Raw genomic sequence first — 18177 nt, 5'->3', positions numbered from 1 at the left:
ATAACATAAGCAACTTTGATCAAATAAGATAGCTTATTTTTCAAATGCTACATGGTAATTGAATAGTGGATAGTTAATGAGCACTTTATATTTTGCTAAGTCTAAGGTTCAATTTGGTTAAATTAGTTGAAAACTGAAAAATTAGCTAAGAGATAATTAGATAGGTCATTATATTAAAAATGTTGTACATGTAAGATAGTGGCGCAACAAAAACAACACCAATTCACGACACGACTACAATTCCCATTGCCGAATTACCTCCTTTCACTTCAAGAAAATGACACAAGTTTGGCTATCTATGTATCAAGGCCGGAAGGCCGGAGTAATACAACCAAACCGTAGTTATATCAATCAAACAATTTCCTCACGTGGTAGACCCTTTAATGTTTTTCTACACTCACTTACCAACCACCCAAGAAATTTCTTCACCCTAAAACTTATAAAAATAACACAACTAAAAATGACCAAAATACCCTTATAAGTGTACTATTACTAGTATAGCCTACTACAACTAAAATAATTATTTATTTGGTAATCCCAACTTCTACTACTATAAATAGGACTCTAACTTAGCTCAAAAATTCATATCAACTCTCATACACAATACTCTCTAACTCCTTCCTCCTTCCTCCTTCCAAATCTCCTCCTTCATACAATGGCACCACCCAATGGTACAACCAATGACGCTACGACCACCAACGGGTCGTACACCAACATTGTCGGTCGAAAGACAACAATGCATAAGTTGATTGAGGAGCATGGGTCTATCCTTATGCCAGGTGTCCAAGACGCTCTCTCTGCTGCTGTTGTTGAGAAGACCGGCTTCCACGCCGCCTTTGCCTCCGGTTACAGTGTCTCTGCTGCCATGCTTGGTTTGCCTGACTTTGGCTTGCTTACGTACGTATAATTCTCTTACCTTCATTTTTAAAAGTTTAATTTTTATTTGCTCAATTATGTCTTTAAACATGGAACATTACTTGCACCTTGACCTACATACAAAAGTCAAACACCACCGAAGAGGCCTTAGCCTGGTTGTTAAGGCGAAGGTATTCTGCCGATAAGTCATGAGTAGTTTGAATTCCCATATGAGTACTGGTCTTGTGTCTCATTTGACGCCAAAAAAAAAAAAACATACCGAAGTCAAACACAACTTTTTTACTTAATAATTTAAAATTTTATTACACTTCTCTAGTAAATTTACTAATAATTATGAAATTGTTAAAAAACAGGACGACCGAAGTTGTAGAGGCTACTCGCAGAATTACTGCAGCGGCTCCTAACTTGTGCATCATCGTCGATGGAGGTAATTAAACTCCTCCATTATATTTTATAGTATATGTATATACACTTTGACAAACTTTGTTAATGAAAGAAAAGTTGTTTGCCTACTACACTGTACATTTCATTTTCCTTTGTCATATGTTTTGAGTCTTTGTTTATGCAAAGTAATATTTTGTTTTATTAATAACAGACACCGGAGGAGGTGGACCTCTTAATGTCCAAAGATTTATTAGAGAGTTGATCTCAGCGGGTGCTAAGGGCGTCTTTCTCGAGGTATAATATTCTTCACATATACTTTTATATAACTAAACAAACAACGATAATGATATGTAAAACAGTAAAAGTGATGTGTATCAAGCCGGGTGTATTATTTATAGGAAAATGATAAATACAGCTCTAAGGGATGTATTTAAGGTGCCAAAAAAGGAATGAAAACCTTAAATCAAGCATTAATGACATTAATTTACGCGTAATTGTGTCATAAATTTCTAATTTAATTCCATTTTGAGAAGTAATTTAGTTCTTAAATTAAGGACTGTATTTAACGGAGTACTATTTTGAAAATTAAATTGATTGCAGACGTATTATGCTTGTAGATCAATCAAATGATCAAATGCACATAAAAGTTTGAAATAAATTTTGGTAGTCAACAATCTACGGTAGATTTGAGCTATCTCACCTTATCAAGAAATAAATACGGAGTATAGAGTAATTGTTAGAACATGCAAAAATATGGTTCACAATTGTGCAACTAGATTGATTGGATAACATTTCTGTTGGGGAAGCGTCCTGTAAACCCGGTGCGGGAAGAGTCTCACCCAACAACGATATTAGAATGGAACACAAACAACAAACGTAAATAACAACAAATAAAAATGACACCACAATTTCTCACGTGGAAACCCTTTTCAACTAAGGGAAAAACCACGGCTCTCTCGACAAATTAATTCACTAATAAGAAATTACAAAGTTTATAGAGTACAATCACACACTAGTATTGTCACTCCCTCTCAAACTTTATCTCGCTCTTATTATCTCTAATGGATGTTGAACACTCTCTTTTCTCTCTTTTAGAACAAGAAGTATTCTCACCAATATAAACTAATTTGTCTCTCTATATTTTGTGTGTACTAAAACTATTAGCATCAACATCAATTTATACTAAAAGTTCTCGTAACTTCTAGTAAACCATTAATTGTTTTCATTAAAACAACCCATAACATCTTGTGCATTTTATGTTCATTCTCCAAAAACGTAAAACACTTTACGTATTTGCTTGTGAAACATTATACACTTTATTTCAACATTTAATTGTTGGAGTTTTTGGGAGATTAATCCAACACAATTGTGCAACTAGATTGATTGGATAACATTTCTAAGATCTAATTTAACTCCACCCATTATGTAGCATGTCTCAGGGTATGACAAGGGTAACAAACAATTAATTTTATGTTATTAATTTCAATAGGACCAAGTGTGGCCGAAGAAGTGTGGTCACATGCGTGGCAAGGCTGTTGTGCCCGCAGAAGAGCATGCGCTTAAAATCGCTGCTGCAAGAGAAGCTATTGGTGATTCAGATTTCTTCCTTGTTGCTAGGACTGATGCACGTGCTCCTCATGGTCTAGAAGAAGGAATTAGGCGTGCTAACATGTATAGAGAGGTATTATCATAACCCCGGAAAAACAATCCACATGACATCATGTGAATTGGATAACGAATGTCTTGCTAATCGATTTTAATTAATTATCTGACATTTACAGGCTGGAGCTGATGCCACATTTGTCGAGGCACCCGCAGATATAGGTGAATTGAAGGAAGTATCCTCGAAAACTAAGGGTTTGAGAATTGCAAACATGATTGAAGGAGGAAAGACACCCCTTCACACACCAGAAGAGTTCAAGGAATTGGGTTTCCACTTGATTGCTCATTCACTCACAGCAGTCTATGCCACTGCTCGCGCCCTAGTTAACATCATGAAGATCTTGAAGGAGAAGGGTACCACCAGGGATGACTTGGACCAAATGGCAACCTTTTCCGAGTTCAATGAGCTTATCAGCCTAGAGTCCTGGTATGAGGCGGAATCCAAGTTCAAGAACTTTACTCCCAAAGCCGAGTCTTGATTATCTTTAAGTTCCATGCTCTTGAAAAATCATTGAATTTCAAATATGTTTGCATTCATTATTATTATTATTATCATTATTTTTGTGTAAGCTACTAGTGTTGAAGTTTTGAATAAATGTTGTATTGGCATTCCTATGAGTATGACATATATGGTCAGATGCATTGTAATAATGTTTCATTACTGTTTGAAATGTAAACGCAAGTCTCGTTTTCAATTTGATTAGTTGGTAATTAATGGTAAAAATGTGCCAACTTGTGGTACTTTATTTATTTTGTTTTGGTACAAACTTTGTGGTAATTTATGAGTGTACGTTGGTTTGATTGAAGATTGGACAATCTTATCTCGTCCACTACAAGACGTTTTTGAATAATCAAACACACTCACTACATCCCTATTGTTTGGAAAAATATGGATGGTAACATTACGAATATGAATATCATGGACAACAATAATCAAACCAACTCCATTTGAAGGTTAAAGACTTACATCCATCTAGAAATGTTGTTAAGATCAATTGTAAGTCATTAAACATACACTGGTTAAAGTCCACGAGACACCAGCGTTTTCACACTAAATCTCCGTTACCATAGACTTCACTTGTTTTTTTCTTGTCTTCTTTTTGAATCATGTGAGGATTGTTGGAAATATGCTTCAAAAGAAACATAATGTAGTGTTGTTTTGTCCCACATTGACAAAGAAACAAGAGTTTTACCCATGCCGGGCCGGGTCGGTCTCGGGCTTTGGGCTTTAGTAGAGCATCTATGGTGCGGGGTTGCCCACATTTTGGGCCCAAACCTTATTGTAATACTCGGATATTCGGAGACTTATAAAGGAACCTTGGGATGCGTGAGGGGACCTTTAGGCTTGACGAGAGGCCACACATGAGTAAGACATAGTTGTGCAGCGGACCAAGTGTAACAGACCAAGTACAGAGTGTAGTGGACCGAGTAAGTGGAACTCGGCCGAGTACGAGTACTCCACCGAGTGAGTGACACTCGGCCGAGTGCAGCTTGTCAGAGGGCGATATAAACTATGTCGGGATCTTATCCCGTCTAACCCTAATTCATTTCCTTCCTTCTCTCCAAGCCTCCAAATCCTCTCCTTTCTCTCTAAAAGTCTCCTTAAACCATCTCCATGAATGCTAAACTTGTTTAAAGATCTACATCCTTCTCCTTCTACCTTTCACCAAGTGAGTAAGATATACCCTTTTCTATTTCTTTTCTTTTAACCTAACTTTTGGGGTTTTTTAATGGGGTGATTAATTAGTAATGATTATGAGTAATATGGGTAATTAAAGGGTAATAATAAGGGGTTTTGTATTGTATAATAGTATAAGATATATTGTGATAGTTATTATGTAATTTATGTAGGATAAGACGATTTTATGAGTCACTTGTCTCAGATTTGCTTGTGGAGTATGCTAAAAGGTAGGATTTTCCTACTCGATTTCGGTAATATGAATGTGTTCATATGTCATTCTTGTTGTTGTTAGTCATACATGGTAATTAGATTGCATTATAACATGAGATTTGATAATTGTATCTTAAGAGATGAGTGTACTTGTTACGTTGGGTTGCATGATAACATGTTAAATGGGGGGAGTATATCTGGATGTATCATGCACCTTGATTGTTGGTTCACATGAGCACATGGTAGCATTGGCATCCAATTCATATGAGAAAGAAGCATGTTGATAATTGTTGTACATGTAAGAGCATCATGTTGGTATAATGTATTGCATGTTATGATATATATGATTGTGGTGGACATTGGAGGTTGTTGGTGGAATTGTATGTTGGTAATACATGGTTGTTGAGGAGACGTAAGACGGGTCGGGAGACCGTCTTACGCTTAAGTCGCCTCTTGGAGCTTCCCACTACAAGAAGGACGTGCACGTTAATGACTTGAGTATGGAGGGGCTCTTGTGGTGTCACGACGCTTGACAGGGGTTCGGTTAGCACCCGGACTTGGTACCACGGGTGTGTACCGAGTACCTATTTTACAGATTGCGGTCCGGCTGTTTGGTGCCGGTGTTGCGACGCCGTGACCGGGTTGTTGGTACCCCGGATTTGTTCCCGGTACCAGTTTAGTGGTTGCGGAGTGCGATGGATGATGGAGACTTGTGTGCTTACGTGATTTACTTTTGTATTACATTACATATTCATATTCACATGTCCTTTCATGAGTATTTGTATTATTGAAACTGATGTGTGTTGCTTGCATGTAAACTGTCGCTTGCTTTAATTGGGGTGGCCTGTGATGAACCATGTGATATTTTCGGTCATATGGGGATTTGTGACACCCCCATACTCCAAGTGTCTTACCAGGACCACTTAAGGAATGAGAACGTCACCATCTCGGTTACTCGAGGCAATGATAATCAAATGACAATGAAGAAACATATTTAATTAGCAATATAGTTTAAAATGATTAAATGTCTAAAAGCCAAAACTGATAAAAGTGAAATACAATGTTCTCAAATCCAAAAATGCTAAACAACTAGTCCAAAACAACGGAAGACTCTAAGACTGCATCGTGGTGACTCATCCCAGCTAACCCAAGCGTATCTTCTCATACCTGCTCAACAACTGCTCACCATCCCCGAATGGATCACCACAGTTTTTAAAACAATTAACGGGGTCAGTACTAATTACACAAAAACAATGCCACAATGAAACAAGTACACAAACAGTTCAAACAGCTCAACACAACACCAATCTCCATCTCCAATCTCCACACAACTGACTACAAACTAAAGTGTGTAGCCCTGCCAGAGTACCCATCGCAACAGGTACTCCTCGTCGCCAGTGGGGGACCGCAGTCGTTCTCACCTAAGCCTCGCTCATCTCCATCGAGCGATAAACCCATGTTCATTAATGTGCACATCCCTCCTGTGACGGGTTCCACAGAAGACGAATCAAGGGTATGAAGCCACTTCCGCAAGTGACTCCACTCAGCCAGGGACGCACCCCGAAGATCACAGACAGATACAAACCAATCAACAATAGAAAATCCACAACCAACCAGATCAACCAACATTATACGTAACCAATAGTCACAACAGCAATTACCAGACAATCATGTAACTAATACTAAGTAGGGTAACCCTACCTGAAATGCAAATACCGATAATAGACGATCAAGCAGCTAACTCAGAATCTCTCCTCAACGAATCCTCCTCTTATACATACATACATACAATCACAACCATATTCACATAAACCACAAAAACCCCCAAATCACCCAATTAGGGTTTAACCAACTTTAACAAAACAGTATAAAAATTATATGTAAAGCTTACCCTCGACTAAAGGATCACAAAGATGTAAAGAACGACGAAATCCGACACTCCTAGCTCCAGGATTTGTTAATAATGCGGCGAGGATGAAAGAACGTAGCTCTTAATCTTCTCTTGTGTGTTTTAGGTTGCAAAAGGTGTTTTAAGAAAAAGTGACGGAAGTCTTATATATCAATCCGCATTATTAACAAACCCATCGAAAATCACCCTTCAACCGACTTACTCGATCGAGTAAGTCACTTACTCGATCGAGTGCCAAGCTTACTCGATCGAGTACCCATCAGACAGACTACTGTTTTGCGTAAAATCATACTTACTCGACAGAGTAAGCCCCACTCGATAGAATACCCTAAAACCCATAAAACAGTAGTATTACAGGAATAGTTTGAGTACAGGATTGGTTTTGGTATTGAGCGGGATCACAGGCCGAGACGTGGAGTTGGAGTCGAGCATATAGTCGTAATGTAGTTGATGTAGTCGTAGTAGTTGTCATGTGTAGAAATCACTTAAAATATTCATTTATTCACTTTGTAATTCATTAAATAAACATGTTATTATATAAAATGTTACTTAATTGTAGTTCTGATTCACTGCCTCGGGAAACCGAGATGGTGACATCTTTCGATTACCTTGGCCACATCTCCCGATTACCTTGGCCGGGAAAGAAGGAGGTGTTACACTTACTATTTTTATTTTTGTTATTTAATAACAGTAGACTCAGCTACATCATTGCAGTAGCTTCCACTTTGTCAGCCTTTTACAGTCAGTATCTTTCACTATACAGTAGTAGAGTCAGCTATAGTACAACATATCACACTGTAGATTCCTTGTGTGCAGCAGTTTCTTTTCAAACCAGACCTGCAACCATTGCATGCCTCTGCCCATCTGCAACCAGTGCATGGACATCATGCTTGTTGCTCCTTTTCCTTCATCTGTTTATAAATACCAACATACTTGGTCCATTCCAATACACAAAAAATCAGTTCTCTTCTTCTTCTTCTTATCTCTAAAATATTTTTCTGTCTTACAATATTTTTGGGTTATCAAAATGTTTTTTGGTACGTAAATACTGAAGTCTTGGCAATGTTTTTTTTTGACAATTTTCATTTGCACTCTTACCTACACGAAATTTGCAGCTGCTGTGTAATCTTGGGGGTCGAATGCTATTGAGTCCGTGTGTAGTAGACGGGGCATAATCGACTTTAGGACGGTGACCTCAAATCACGCCACAACAATTGTTCCAAATAAGATCGTTCCTCTATTTTACTTACTGTTTTACTACTACTCGCCTTACACTAAATACCTTAAATTCAAGAGACAAATTTCACCTTAGTGATCAATATGGAGTATTGGAGTAAAACATTTAGATGTACCATTGATAAGTCATATTTATATACATTTATATTCATTCCCTTTAGTTGTTTTAAGACGGTTTTGTGCTATATCATGTTTATTATATGCCGTTTATCTTAGAAATGTCGATACTTTTGCCTTTTGGTGTTTCAATGCAGATTTGATGCATTCGTGGAGCAAATGATTAATATAGAGCACCGTGGAGTCGGCAAGACGAAGCACGAAAGGATTAGCACAAAGATCGAGAAGGAAACACGAAGAAAGGACACAAAGAAAGGCTAAAACTGAGAACACTCGATCGAGTGCCTGCATACTCAATCGAGTCGCGATGATTAAATACTCGATCGAATGTCTTAATACTCGATCGAGTGTTTGCTCTTTCCTGCTTTCTACGAAACTTCCTTATGTCGGTTTAATTTGTAATATAAATAAGAAGTTCGTAGATTATTATTAGGTTACGCTTTTATTCCGCCAAGAAATCTTAGAATACTTTATTTTACGCATTGTTTCAAATCTACCTCGCTACTTACGGTATTATTAATCTTTCTTCATTAATTCAAGTTCTAGTTTCATCATTGCTCTGTTATTCATCTTTTACATGTTTTTAGTTATGTTTTCCCTTCGTCTTATTGTTGTTATTGTTATTAGTATGAGTAGCTAATTTATTCATCTAGGGTAAAAGGGGATCTAGGTTGTTAGAAGGGAGTTTAATTAATGAATAAATAGTTAAATTGCTTTTTGTTGTTGTTCAATTGTTGTCTTAAATCTAATTGATTAATTACTAGCCAGGATTAGTTAATTAGTCTTCCATATTAGGATTATTATTGCCGACCGGATTAAGACAAATATAGGCTATGACAATTGAATAGACTAGCTTAATTATAGGGACCACATGTTAAGTTTAGATCTAAAGGATATATATAGTACCGACCGGACATATAACCGTAAACAACATAATTGCTCTTTTAATTAGTTAAATCACACCGCCGGATAATTAGTTAAATCACACCCCCGGATAACTGACCTAGTGAAACCGATCCCTAGACTCTTTTCATATATTTGAATCATCACAATTAGTTATAGCTAAACAAATCAATCTTCAAGAAATTGTTACCCTTAAGACGAATAATTACATAAGCAAATAGATTATTACCGCCTCCCTGTGGATTCGATACCCTACTTATCGGTGACTATTAGTTAGTATTGAGTTAGGATTACTTTGATTAAGGCGATACGTCTTTACCCTTATCAACCATACTCTTGCTTATTTACAACAGGTTTGAGTAAAAGTTAACCCAACCCGAACCAATCGATATAACCTGACATCGTAATGACTTGATTTGATTGATGATTGGACAACGATTACTACCTTAATATTGATTCATATTAATCTAGTTACTTGTTATTTAACACAATAATTTTAATTTAAAAACGAAATTATAGATATAGCCATGAAAACTGTAATGTCACATGTGAAAACCACGAATTTTCAATTAATCTCCCATAAGACGGAGATGTACATTTTATAATTAAAATGACTCAAGTAACATCCTATTTAGATAGACATGTGAAACTTTTGTTACTCATTATCTAGGTTATATGCTTTTGTCTTTATCTATCTAAATGAGTACTCATTGACCCGCTTTAGCTATAAAACGGATACATAGCTCTAAAACAAGAATTTGTGACAATTTTAGATAAACATGCTCGAATTGACAAAGCTAGACTTAACCCGCCGATGTCTATTGGAAACCGAACCAAACTGGCCAAACCAAACTAAAACAAGGTCAAAATAAACAAAAGTCCAAACACAATGAATGATTTTGGGTATGGAGATAGCCTTTGCCATCCCTAATAGTTCCCTAGTGCCTATCTACATATCTATGACTGGCCTGCATGTATAGATATGATTATATGAATATGATTGCTAAAAAATGTTAAAAGACTAATTTTAGAGAAATAAAGATTCCTTAACAAATTGTGAAAAAAGTATTAAACAAAAAAACAGATCGGAATATTATAGCTAGTTGCTTGCTTGGATTAAACATTAGTATGATAAGATCTTTGACATATCATAAACGACAGATCTAAGATTATTAATGCCATGTATTACATGCTTTTTGTTATTTCGTTATCAATTAGTCTTGCTAAGACGGATCGGAGCAAGTGACGGATAATGTCACTCACAAAACGGATAGGGGGACAAGGTGGGGCACCCCCATGTGCTTCCCTCTCTCTTCTATTTGGGTCATTTGTGAAGAAAAATGATATACGTCACTCCAAAGTGACGGATACGAGCCGTCATAAATGAGATTTTGTGTTTCGTTATTATTCAATACGAAACTTCGGCGTCTACAAGACTACAATTATTTGTCTTATTTTAATATAATCAGTACAACATTATTACAATACGTACGTATCGATCGCTCATTGGCTCATCTCTAGCAGCCTAAATATCATGTCAATGACTCCGAAGTCAGATCAACTTACGGAATACCCTTTCTGTCCTAGTTAATAATTATCTATTTTCTTTTTATACGAGGGAAAATTCAAACATCGATAGCTAGAGATACCCTTTGATAATAAGCAATTACTCATGGTTATCATGTGTGAATTATAAAGCGCCTAAATACTCGAAGTTTAGTAGTAACTATCGAAATCTTAATTATTTTGTTACCTATGTATATTAGACCGAAAGTTATGTTGATTTCATATTCTTCATTTATTTCCTTAAGGAAAAAAATTATATATAACCCAAGATGTGTGAGTCTAGTGGAATTTTAGGGTAACCTCAAAGCCTCCTAAGGAGGAATTGCGAGGTCCTGGGTTCGATTCCCTAGATGAACACTTTCTTGGGGACCTGACGCCCGGAGAGGGAATAATCCCCGCGGGAAAGAACTCACATGGTACAGGCGCCTAGCAGGGTGGGGTCCTGTATCCGGGGAGGATCCAACCTCCTCGTCACCAAAAAAAAAAAAATAAAAAATAAAAAAAAAAAAAATTATATATATTTAATGAGTAAAATTTCATGCTTAAGTAATTCGATCATGGTTTAAGAGCGTGACAATATGCGTGTGCTTGCTAATTTATCTCCTTTCATCTCAAGAGAATGACATGAAGATTAGACTTAAAATTATCAAGTTCAACTTAACTATGTATCAAGGCCCGCAGTAAGGTCTTGCTTAGGATGGAGTATTCATCTTAAATCTTAAATTAGGTCAAATATATACTTGTTGTGCGGAAGCGTGAATATCTTGTGTTGGGCCTCTGCTGCAACTGTGTCCACAACCCATAATAGTACGATATTGTCCGCTTTGGGCCAAACCCTCACGGATTTATTCTTGGGCTCTTTCCCAAAAGGCCTCTACTATTATATTTTCTAAACACTTATAAAGATGAACTTCCATCTTTATTCTACCAATGTGGAACATGGATTTGCACTCTAACAATACTCATTTTAAAGTTTAAAACGAATACTCCCATCTTCAACGAGAATTTATGATAGCCGAATTAGTACCACCAAATCGTAGTTATATCAATAAAACAATTTGCTCACGTGGTAGACCCCTTTAATGTTTTTCCTTCTTTCACAATTTCACGTACCAACAACCCAAGAAATTTCCCTTAAAACTTGTAAAAAACACCAATGAAAATGACCAAAATACCCTTACTAGTGCACTATTACTAGTACAGCTTACTACAACTAATACAATTGTTTATTTGTTAATGCCAACTCTCTACTACTATAAATAAGACTCTAATTTAGCTCAAAATTCATATCAACTCTCATACACAATACTCTTTAACTCCTTCATTCCTCCTTCCTCCTAATCTCCTTCATTTTCAACAATGGCACCACCGAATGGTACAGCCAATGATGTGACGACCACCAACGGGTCGTACACAAACATTGTCGGTCGAAAGACAACAATGCATAAGTTGATTGAGGAGCATGGGTCAATTCTTATGCCAGGTGTCCAAGATGCTCTTTCAGCTGCTGTTGTTGAGAAGACCGGCTTCCACGCCGCCTTTGCCTCCGGTTACAGTGTCTCTGCTGCCATGCTTGGACTCCCTGACTTTGGCTTGCTTACGTATAATTCTTTTACCTTCATTGTTTTAAAGTTTTTATTAATTTGCTCAATTATATATGTCTTTAACAATCGAAGTGACCTTAACCTAATAGTTACAACGAAAGTATATATATGACCATAAATCATGAGTTTGAATTTCTTTTTCCCATATATTAAACTGGTCTTGCGCTTTATTTAATGCCAAATAAACATATAAAAGTACAACACAACTTTTTATTCTTAATCATTGACTAAACTTCTCGTGTCCATTGACTTAATATTTACTCCGTATGTAATTGTATTAATACAGGACAACCGAAGTTGTGGAGGCTACTCGTAGAATTACCGCGGCGGCTCCTAACTTGTGTATCATTGTGGATGGAGGTAATTAAATAAGTTCACCCATGAATTTTTATGCATTATGTATACACTATGATGACAAAGTTACGTTGACGAAAGAAAAGTCGTTTGCCTACTACAGTGTAGATTTCATTTTCCTTTGTCATATGGTTTGAATCATTTTTTATGCAAAGTAATATTTTGTTTTATTGACAACAGATACCGGAGGAGGTGGACCTCTTAACGTCCAGAGATTTATCAGAGAGTTGATCTCAGCGGGTGCTAAGGGCGTCTTCCTTGAGGTATAATAAACGATTGTTATATATAAAAGTGACGTATATCGAATCTATGTATTTATACTATAGTATTTCGAAAATTAAATTGTTTGCACACGTATTATGCATGTAGATCCATCAAATGCACATAAAAGTTTGAAATAAATGTAGGTAGTCAACTATTCACGAAATGAATATGGAGTAATTGCTAGAACATGCAATAATATGGTTAGCAATTGAGCAAGTAGATTGATTAGATTCTAAGATCTGATTTAATTCCACCCATTATGTAGCATGTCTTATGATGTGATGACAATTTTATACTCCCTTATGGTATGACAAGGGTAGCAAACAACTAATTTTATATTATTAATTTCGATAGGATCAAGTGTGGCCGAAGAAGTGCGGTCATATGCGTGGCAAGGCTGTTGTACCCGCAGAAGAGCATGCACTTAAAATAGCTGCTGCAAGAGAAGCTATTGGTGATTCAGATTTCTTCCTTGTGGCTAGGACTGATGCACGTGCACCTCATGGTCTAGAAGAAGGAATTAGGCGTGCTAACATGTATAGAGAGGTATAATCATAACCGCGAAAAAACAATCCACATAACCGCGAATGTCTTGCTAATCGATCTTAATTATCTAACATTTATAGGCTGGAGCTGATGCCACATTTGTAGAGGCACCTGCAGATATAGGTGAATTGAAGGAAGTATCCTCGAAAACTAAAGGTTTGAGAATTGCAAACATGATTGAAGGAGGAAAGACACCCCTTCACACACCAGAAGAGTTCAAGGAATTGGGTTTCCACTTGATTGCTCATTCACTCACTGCAGTGTATGCCACCGCACGCGCCCTAGTTAACATCATGAAGATCTTGAAGGAGAAGGGTACCACCAGGGATGACTTGGACCAAATGGCAACCTTTTCCGAGTTCAATGAGCTTATCAGCCTAGAGTCTTGGTACGAGGCAGAATCCAAGTTCAAGAGCTTTACACCCAAAGCGGAGTCTTGATTATCTTATTAGTTCCATGCTCTAGCAAAATCATTGAATTTCATATATGTTTGCATTCATTATTATCATTATTTTTGTGTAAGCTAGTAGTGTTGAAGTTTTGAATAAATGTTGTATTGGCATTCCTCTGAGTATGACATATATGGTCATGGTGCATTGTAATGTTTCATTGATTGAAATGTATACGCAAGTCTCCTTTTCAATTTGATTAGTTGATAATTAATGGTAAAAATGTGTCGATTTGTGTTTGAGGTACAAACTTGTGGTACTATATGAGTACAGAGAGGCTCGTGTGGTGTCATGACGCCTGACATGGGTCTAGTTAGCGCCCGGACTCGGTACCATTTGTGTGTCCCGAGTACCTATTTTACGGACTGAAGTTCGGCTGTTTGGTGGCGGTGTTGCGACGCCGTCACCAGGTTGTTGGTATCCCGGATGCATTGCCGGTACCGGTTTAGTGGTTGCGGAGTACGGTAGATAATGGAGACTTGTGTGCTTCTGTGATTTACTCTTGTATTGCATTACATATTCATATTCACATGTCCTTTCATGAGTATTTGTATTATTGAAACTGATGTGTGTTGGTTGCATGTACACTGTCGCTTGCTTTAATTGGGGTGACCTGTATGTGATGAACCATATGATATTTTTGGTCATATGGGGAGTAGTTTGAGTACAGGGTTGGTTTTGGTAGCGAGCGGGATCACGGGCCGAGACGCGGAGTTGGAATCGAGCATATAGTCGTACGGTAGTTGATGTAGTCATAGTAGTTGTCATGTGTAGAAATCACTTATAATATTCATTTATTCACTTTGTAATTCATTAAACATGTTTTTATATAAAATGTTACTTAATTGTAGTTCCGATTCACTGCCTCGGGAAACCGAGATGGTGACATCTTTCAATTACCTTGGCCACATCTCCCGATTACCTTAGCCGGGTACGAAAAGAGTGTTACACTTACTGTTTTTAATTTATTTTTGTTATTTAATAACAGTAGACTCGGCTACATCATTACAGTAGCTTCAACTTTGTCAGCCTTTTACAGTCAGTATCTTTCTCTTTGCAATAGTAGAGTCAGCTATAGTACAACTTATCGCACTATAGATTCCTTGCGTGCAGCAGTTTCTTTGTAAACCAGACCTGCAACCATTGCAAGCCTCTTCCCATCTGCAACCAGTGCATGGACAACATGCTTGTTCCTCCTTTTCCTTCTCAAGTATGACGATCCGCACACTTCAAATCCTTAGATTTATTTATGCTTATGTAATTTCATTTCCCTTGTATATTTTTAGTAAATACTTTCTTAGTCTAGCATAGTTTTAGAATAGCTTTTCTTTCCATAAATAGGTACTCCCTCCTATTCTATATATTCTTCCCTATTTCCATTTTCGGTTATTCGGGTTTTCTTCCCTATTTCCTTTTTTAGGTTGATTTGTGTGGTCCAAATTCAATGGCATGTGGGGTAGGGTGTATTGTGTGGTCCAAATTTAATTTCTTATTTTTTGAGGCAAAATGAAAGGGGAAGAATATATAGAATAGGAGGGAGTATAACGCTATTCTACACTTTCAATGTTTCATGCTACCAGGATGTAACTATCAAATTTCCCTCTTTAGGGAGTACTAGTGAATGAAAATCTGCTTCCTACCTTGTGCCTTCGTGTTGCTTGTTGTTGCTTTGTTGTGAACGATTCTTTGCCTTCACTTTTCTAACAAGTCGTGTTTGTGGAATCGACACTAGGATTATACCGACTCACACATCCGAGACCGATTACGAATGTCTAGTGCTTGACAAACACTAGTGCTTGACGCTCTTGTTGCAGTCCTGTCGAGTGTTGTCGAGACCCAAGTATCGTGCTAGTGAGCGATCCTTCACTAGTACGAAGATCCTTGTCGCTTGCATCTTGCCTTGAGCCGACCAAGGGTGCGCGCCACGATCCGACAAAAGTACCGGACCGTGACATCATGCCTATAAATACAAGCATAATTAAGCCATTCCAACACAAAAAAAATCAGGCCTCTTCTTATCTCTAAAATATTTTTCGGTCTTACAATATGTTTGGGTTATCAAAATGTTTTTTTGGTATCTAAATACTGAAGTCTTGGCAACATTTTTTTGGCGGTTTTCATCTGCACCCTTACCTATACAATGTTTGCAGCTGCTGCATGTACGTGTAATCCTGGGGGTCGAATGCTATTGAGTTCGTGTGTTGTAGACAGAGCATAATCAACTTTAGGACAATGACCCCAAGTCACGCCACAACAATTGTTCCAAATAACATCGTTCCTCTATTTTACTTACTATTTTACTACTACTCGCCTTACACTAAATACCTTAAATTCAAGAGACAAATTTCACCTCAGTGATTAATATGGAGTATTGGAGTAAAACATTTAGATGTACGATACCGTTGCTTATTTACAACAGGCTTGAGTAAAAGTTAGCCCGACCTGAAACAATCGATATAACCTAACATCGTAATGACTTGAATTGATTGATGACTGGACAACATATTACTACCTTAATATTGATTCATATTAATCTAGTTACTTGTTATTTAACTTAATAATTTTAATTTAAAAACGAAATTATAAATATAGCCATGAAAACTGTAAAGTCACATGTAAAAACTACGAATTTTCAATTAATCTCCCATAAGACGAGATGTTCATTTTATAATTAAAATGACTCAAGTAACATCCTATTTAGGGGGGGTGTTTGGTCAAGTTTTCTAACTGCTTTTCTAATTGTAAAAGTAGAAGTTGGGTCAAACACTACAATTTAGGGAGATAAAAAAACTACTTTTGAAAAGTCAGAAGTTAATAAAAAGCTACTAGAAACAGAAACACCAAATTGATGCCTCTGCTTCTAGTTCTCCCAAAAACTCTTAGGATTATGGAAACTAAAAAAAAAAAAAGCAGTAGCAGGCCAAACACATCAATTTGTTAAGAAACTACTTTTACAAAAGTTAGGCCAAACAACCACAACCTTTTTCAAAAAGTAGTTTGTGAAAAAATTCATTTTAAAAAGTAAAAGCTATTTCACATAAACTAGGCCAAACAGCACCTAGATATATAAACAGGAGAAACTTTTGTTACTCATTATCTTGGTTTTTTGCTTGTCTTTATCTATCAAAATAAGTATTCACTGACCCGCTTTAGCTATAAAACATATACACGGCTCTAAAACAAGAATTTGTGACACTTTTTGCAGATAAACATGCTCTGAATTGACCAAGCTAGACCTAACCGGCCGATGTCTATTGGAAACCGAACCAAACTAAAACAAGGTCAAAACAAACCCGGATTCGTAAATATCGACGACGTTTTAGTAAACGTCGACGACGTTTTTTAAAAAAAAAGACGACAATGCCCCTACTATCTCACTAACTCTTCACCAACTCTCTCTATTCTCTCTAACTCAAAACAACTAAAAATCAACCTTCCACCACCACTAACACACCCCCGCCGCTGCTACCACCACGGCCCTGCCGCCGACACCACGCCCCTGTCGCCGCTGCTACATACAAAGGTAAGTGCCGTTTTTTTTTTTTTTTGTTAAATTAGTTTAGAAATTGAAAGTAATTGAATTAAACTATGAAATTAAATAGTTTTCTTTCCTTTATTGTTATTGTTAATCGATTAAATTGATTGGATTTTGTTTTAGAATTGAAATTAGGTTATGTGTTAGGTTTTTATTAAAATTAATTGAATTAGTTTAGAAATTGTTAGTTTTTCTATTAAAATTCATGTTAATTAGTTGTTATTATGTAAATTTTGGTATTGTTATATGTTGTTTGTGAAATATAGTTGATTGAGATTGATTTTTGAGTCGAAATTTGTTGTTTTTAATCGGATTGGGAGTGAATTTGAAGTGTTTTAAGGCCGAAACCATGGCCAAACGTGGGGAATGGACGTTGGCCGTGGCTGAAACGTGAGAACTCCACGTTTTACCGTGGGTAAACGTTGGAAATGGAGGTTTGGCTGCGGTCAAACGTGTGATTCTCACGTTTGGCTGTGGTCAAACGTTGGGAATTATTGTTTGGCCGTGGTCAAACATCCAGTTTTATTGTTTGGCCGCGGTAAAAAAAAAAAAAAAGTTTGGCCGCGGTAAAAAAAAAAAAAAAAAGTTTGGCCGCGGTAAAAAAAAAAAAATGTTTAGCCACCGTCAAGTATGGGGTTTTTTTGTTCAACCGCGGTCAAAGAAGGGGTTTGTTTTGTTAGTCCGCGGTAAATTAATTTTTTTTTTTAAAAAACCGTGTTTTATGCTATTATTTGCCGATTTTTGTTACTGTATATGATATTTAGTCGATTAACGTGTTTTCTAACAACTTATAATTTCCTAATGCAGATGGCAGATCGAAATGAGAGAGGAAAGGCAATCATGAATGCTCCGCCTCCGCCTAACATACACGACCGTACCGC

General features: G+C 36.9%; 2 protein-coding genes across 2 annotated transcripts; both read left to right on the top strand.

Annotated features, from left to right (window-relative positions):
• Nucleotides 1–688: 688 nt before the first annotated feature.
• Nucleotides 689–3672, top strand: LOC141596341 (petal death protein-like; the record flags this gene model as incomplete). Its single annotated transcript, XM_074416467.1, is given in 5 exon segments — nucleotides 689–897; nucleotides 1230–1303; nucleotides 1472–1554; nucleotides 2750–2941; nucleotides 3042–3672. Coding segments are annotated over 5 exon segments (918 nt in total), but the record flags the coding sequence as incomplete, so codon positions are not given.
• Nucleotides 3673–11822: 8150 nt separating this feature from the next.
• LOC141596340 (petal death protein-like) lies at nucleotides 11823–13955 on the top strand. The gene is made up of 5 exons (XM_074416465.1): nucleotides 11823–12145; nucleotides 12435–12508; nucleotides 12683–12765; nucleotides 13121–13312; nucleotides 13393–13955. The coding sequence occupies exons 1-5, from the start codon at nucleotides 11904–11906 to the stop codon at nucleotides 13750–13752; spliced, it is 951 nt and encodes a 316-aa protein (XP_074272566.1). The 5' UTR covers nucleotides 11823–11903; the 3' UTR covers nucleotides 13753–13955.
• Nucleotides 13956–18177: the final 4222 nt, after the last annotated feature.

Source organism: Silene latifolia, chromosome 8, assembly GCF_048544455.1.
Source record: "Silene latifolia isolate original U9 population chromosome 8, ASM4854445v1, whole genome shotgun sequence".
In the NCBI taxonomy this organism is placed as follows: domain Eukaryota; kingdom Viridiplantae; phylum Streptophyta; class Magnoliopsida; order Caryophyllales; family Caryophyllaceae; genus Silene; species Silene latifolia.
This window is presented reverse-complemented; position numbering and strand designations above follow the sequence as displayed.

Coding starts and splice junctions, on each gene's coding strand:
- LOC141596340 (XM_074416465.1), top strand. CDS start 11,904: ATGGCACCACCGAATGGTACAGCCAATGATGTGACGACCACCAACGGG. Junction 12,146..12,434: donor CCTGACTTTGGCTTGCTTAC/GTATAATTCTTT, acceptor GTATTAATACAG/GACAACCGAAGTTGTGGAGG. Junction 13,313..13,392: donor GTGCTAACATGTATAGAGAG/GTATAATCATAA, acceptor TAACATTTATAG/GCTGGAGCTGATGCCACATT.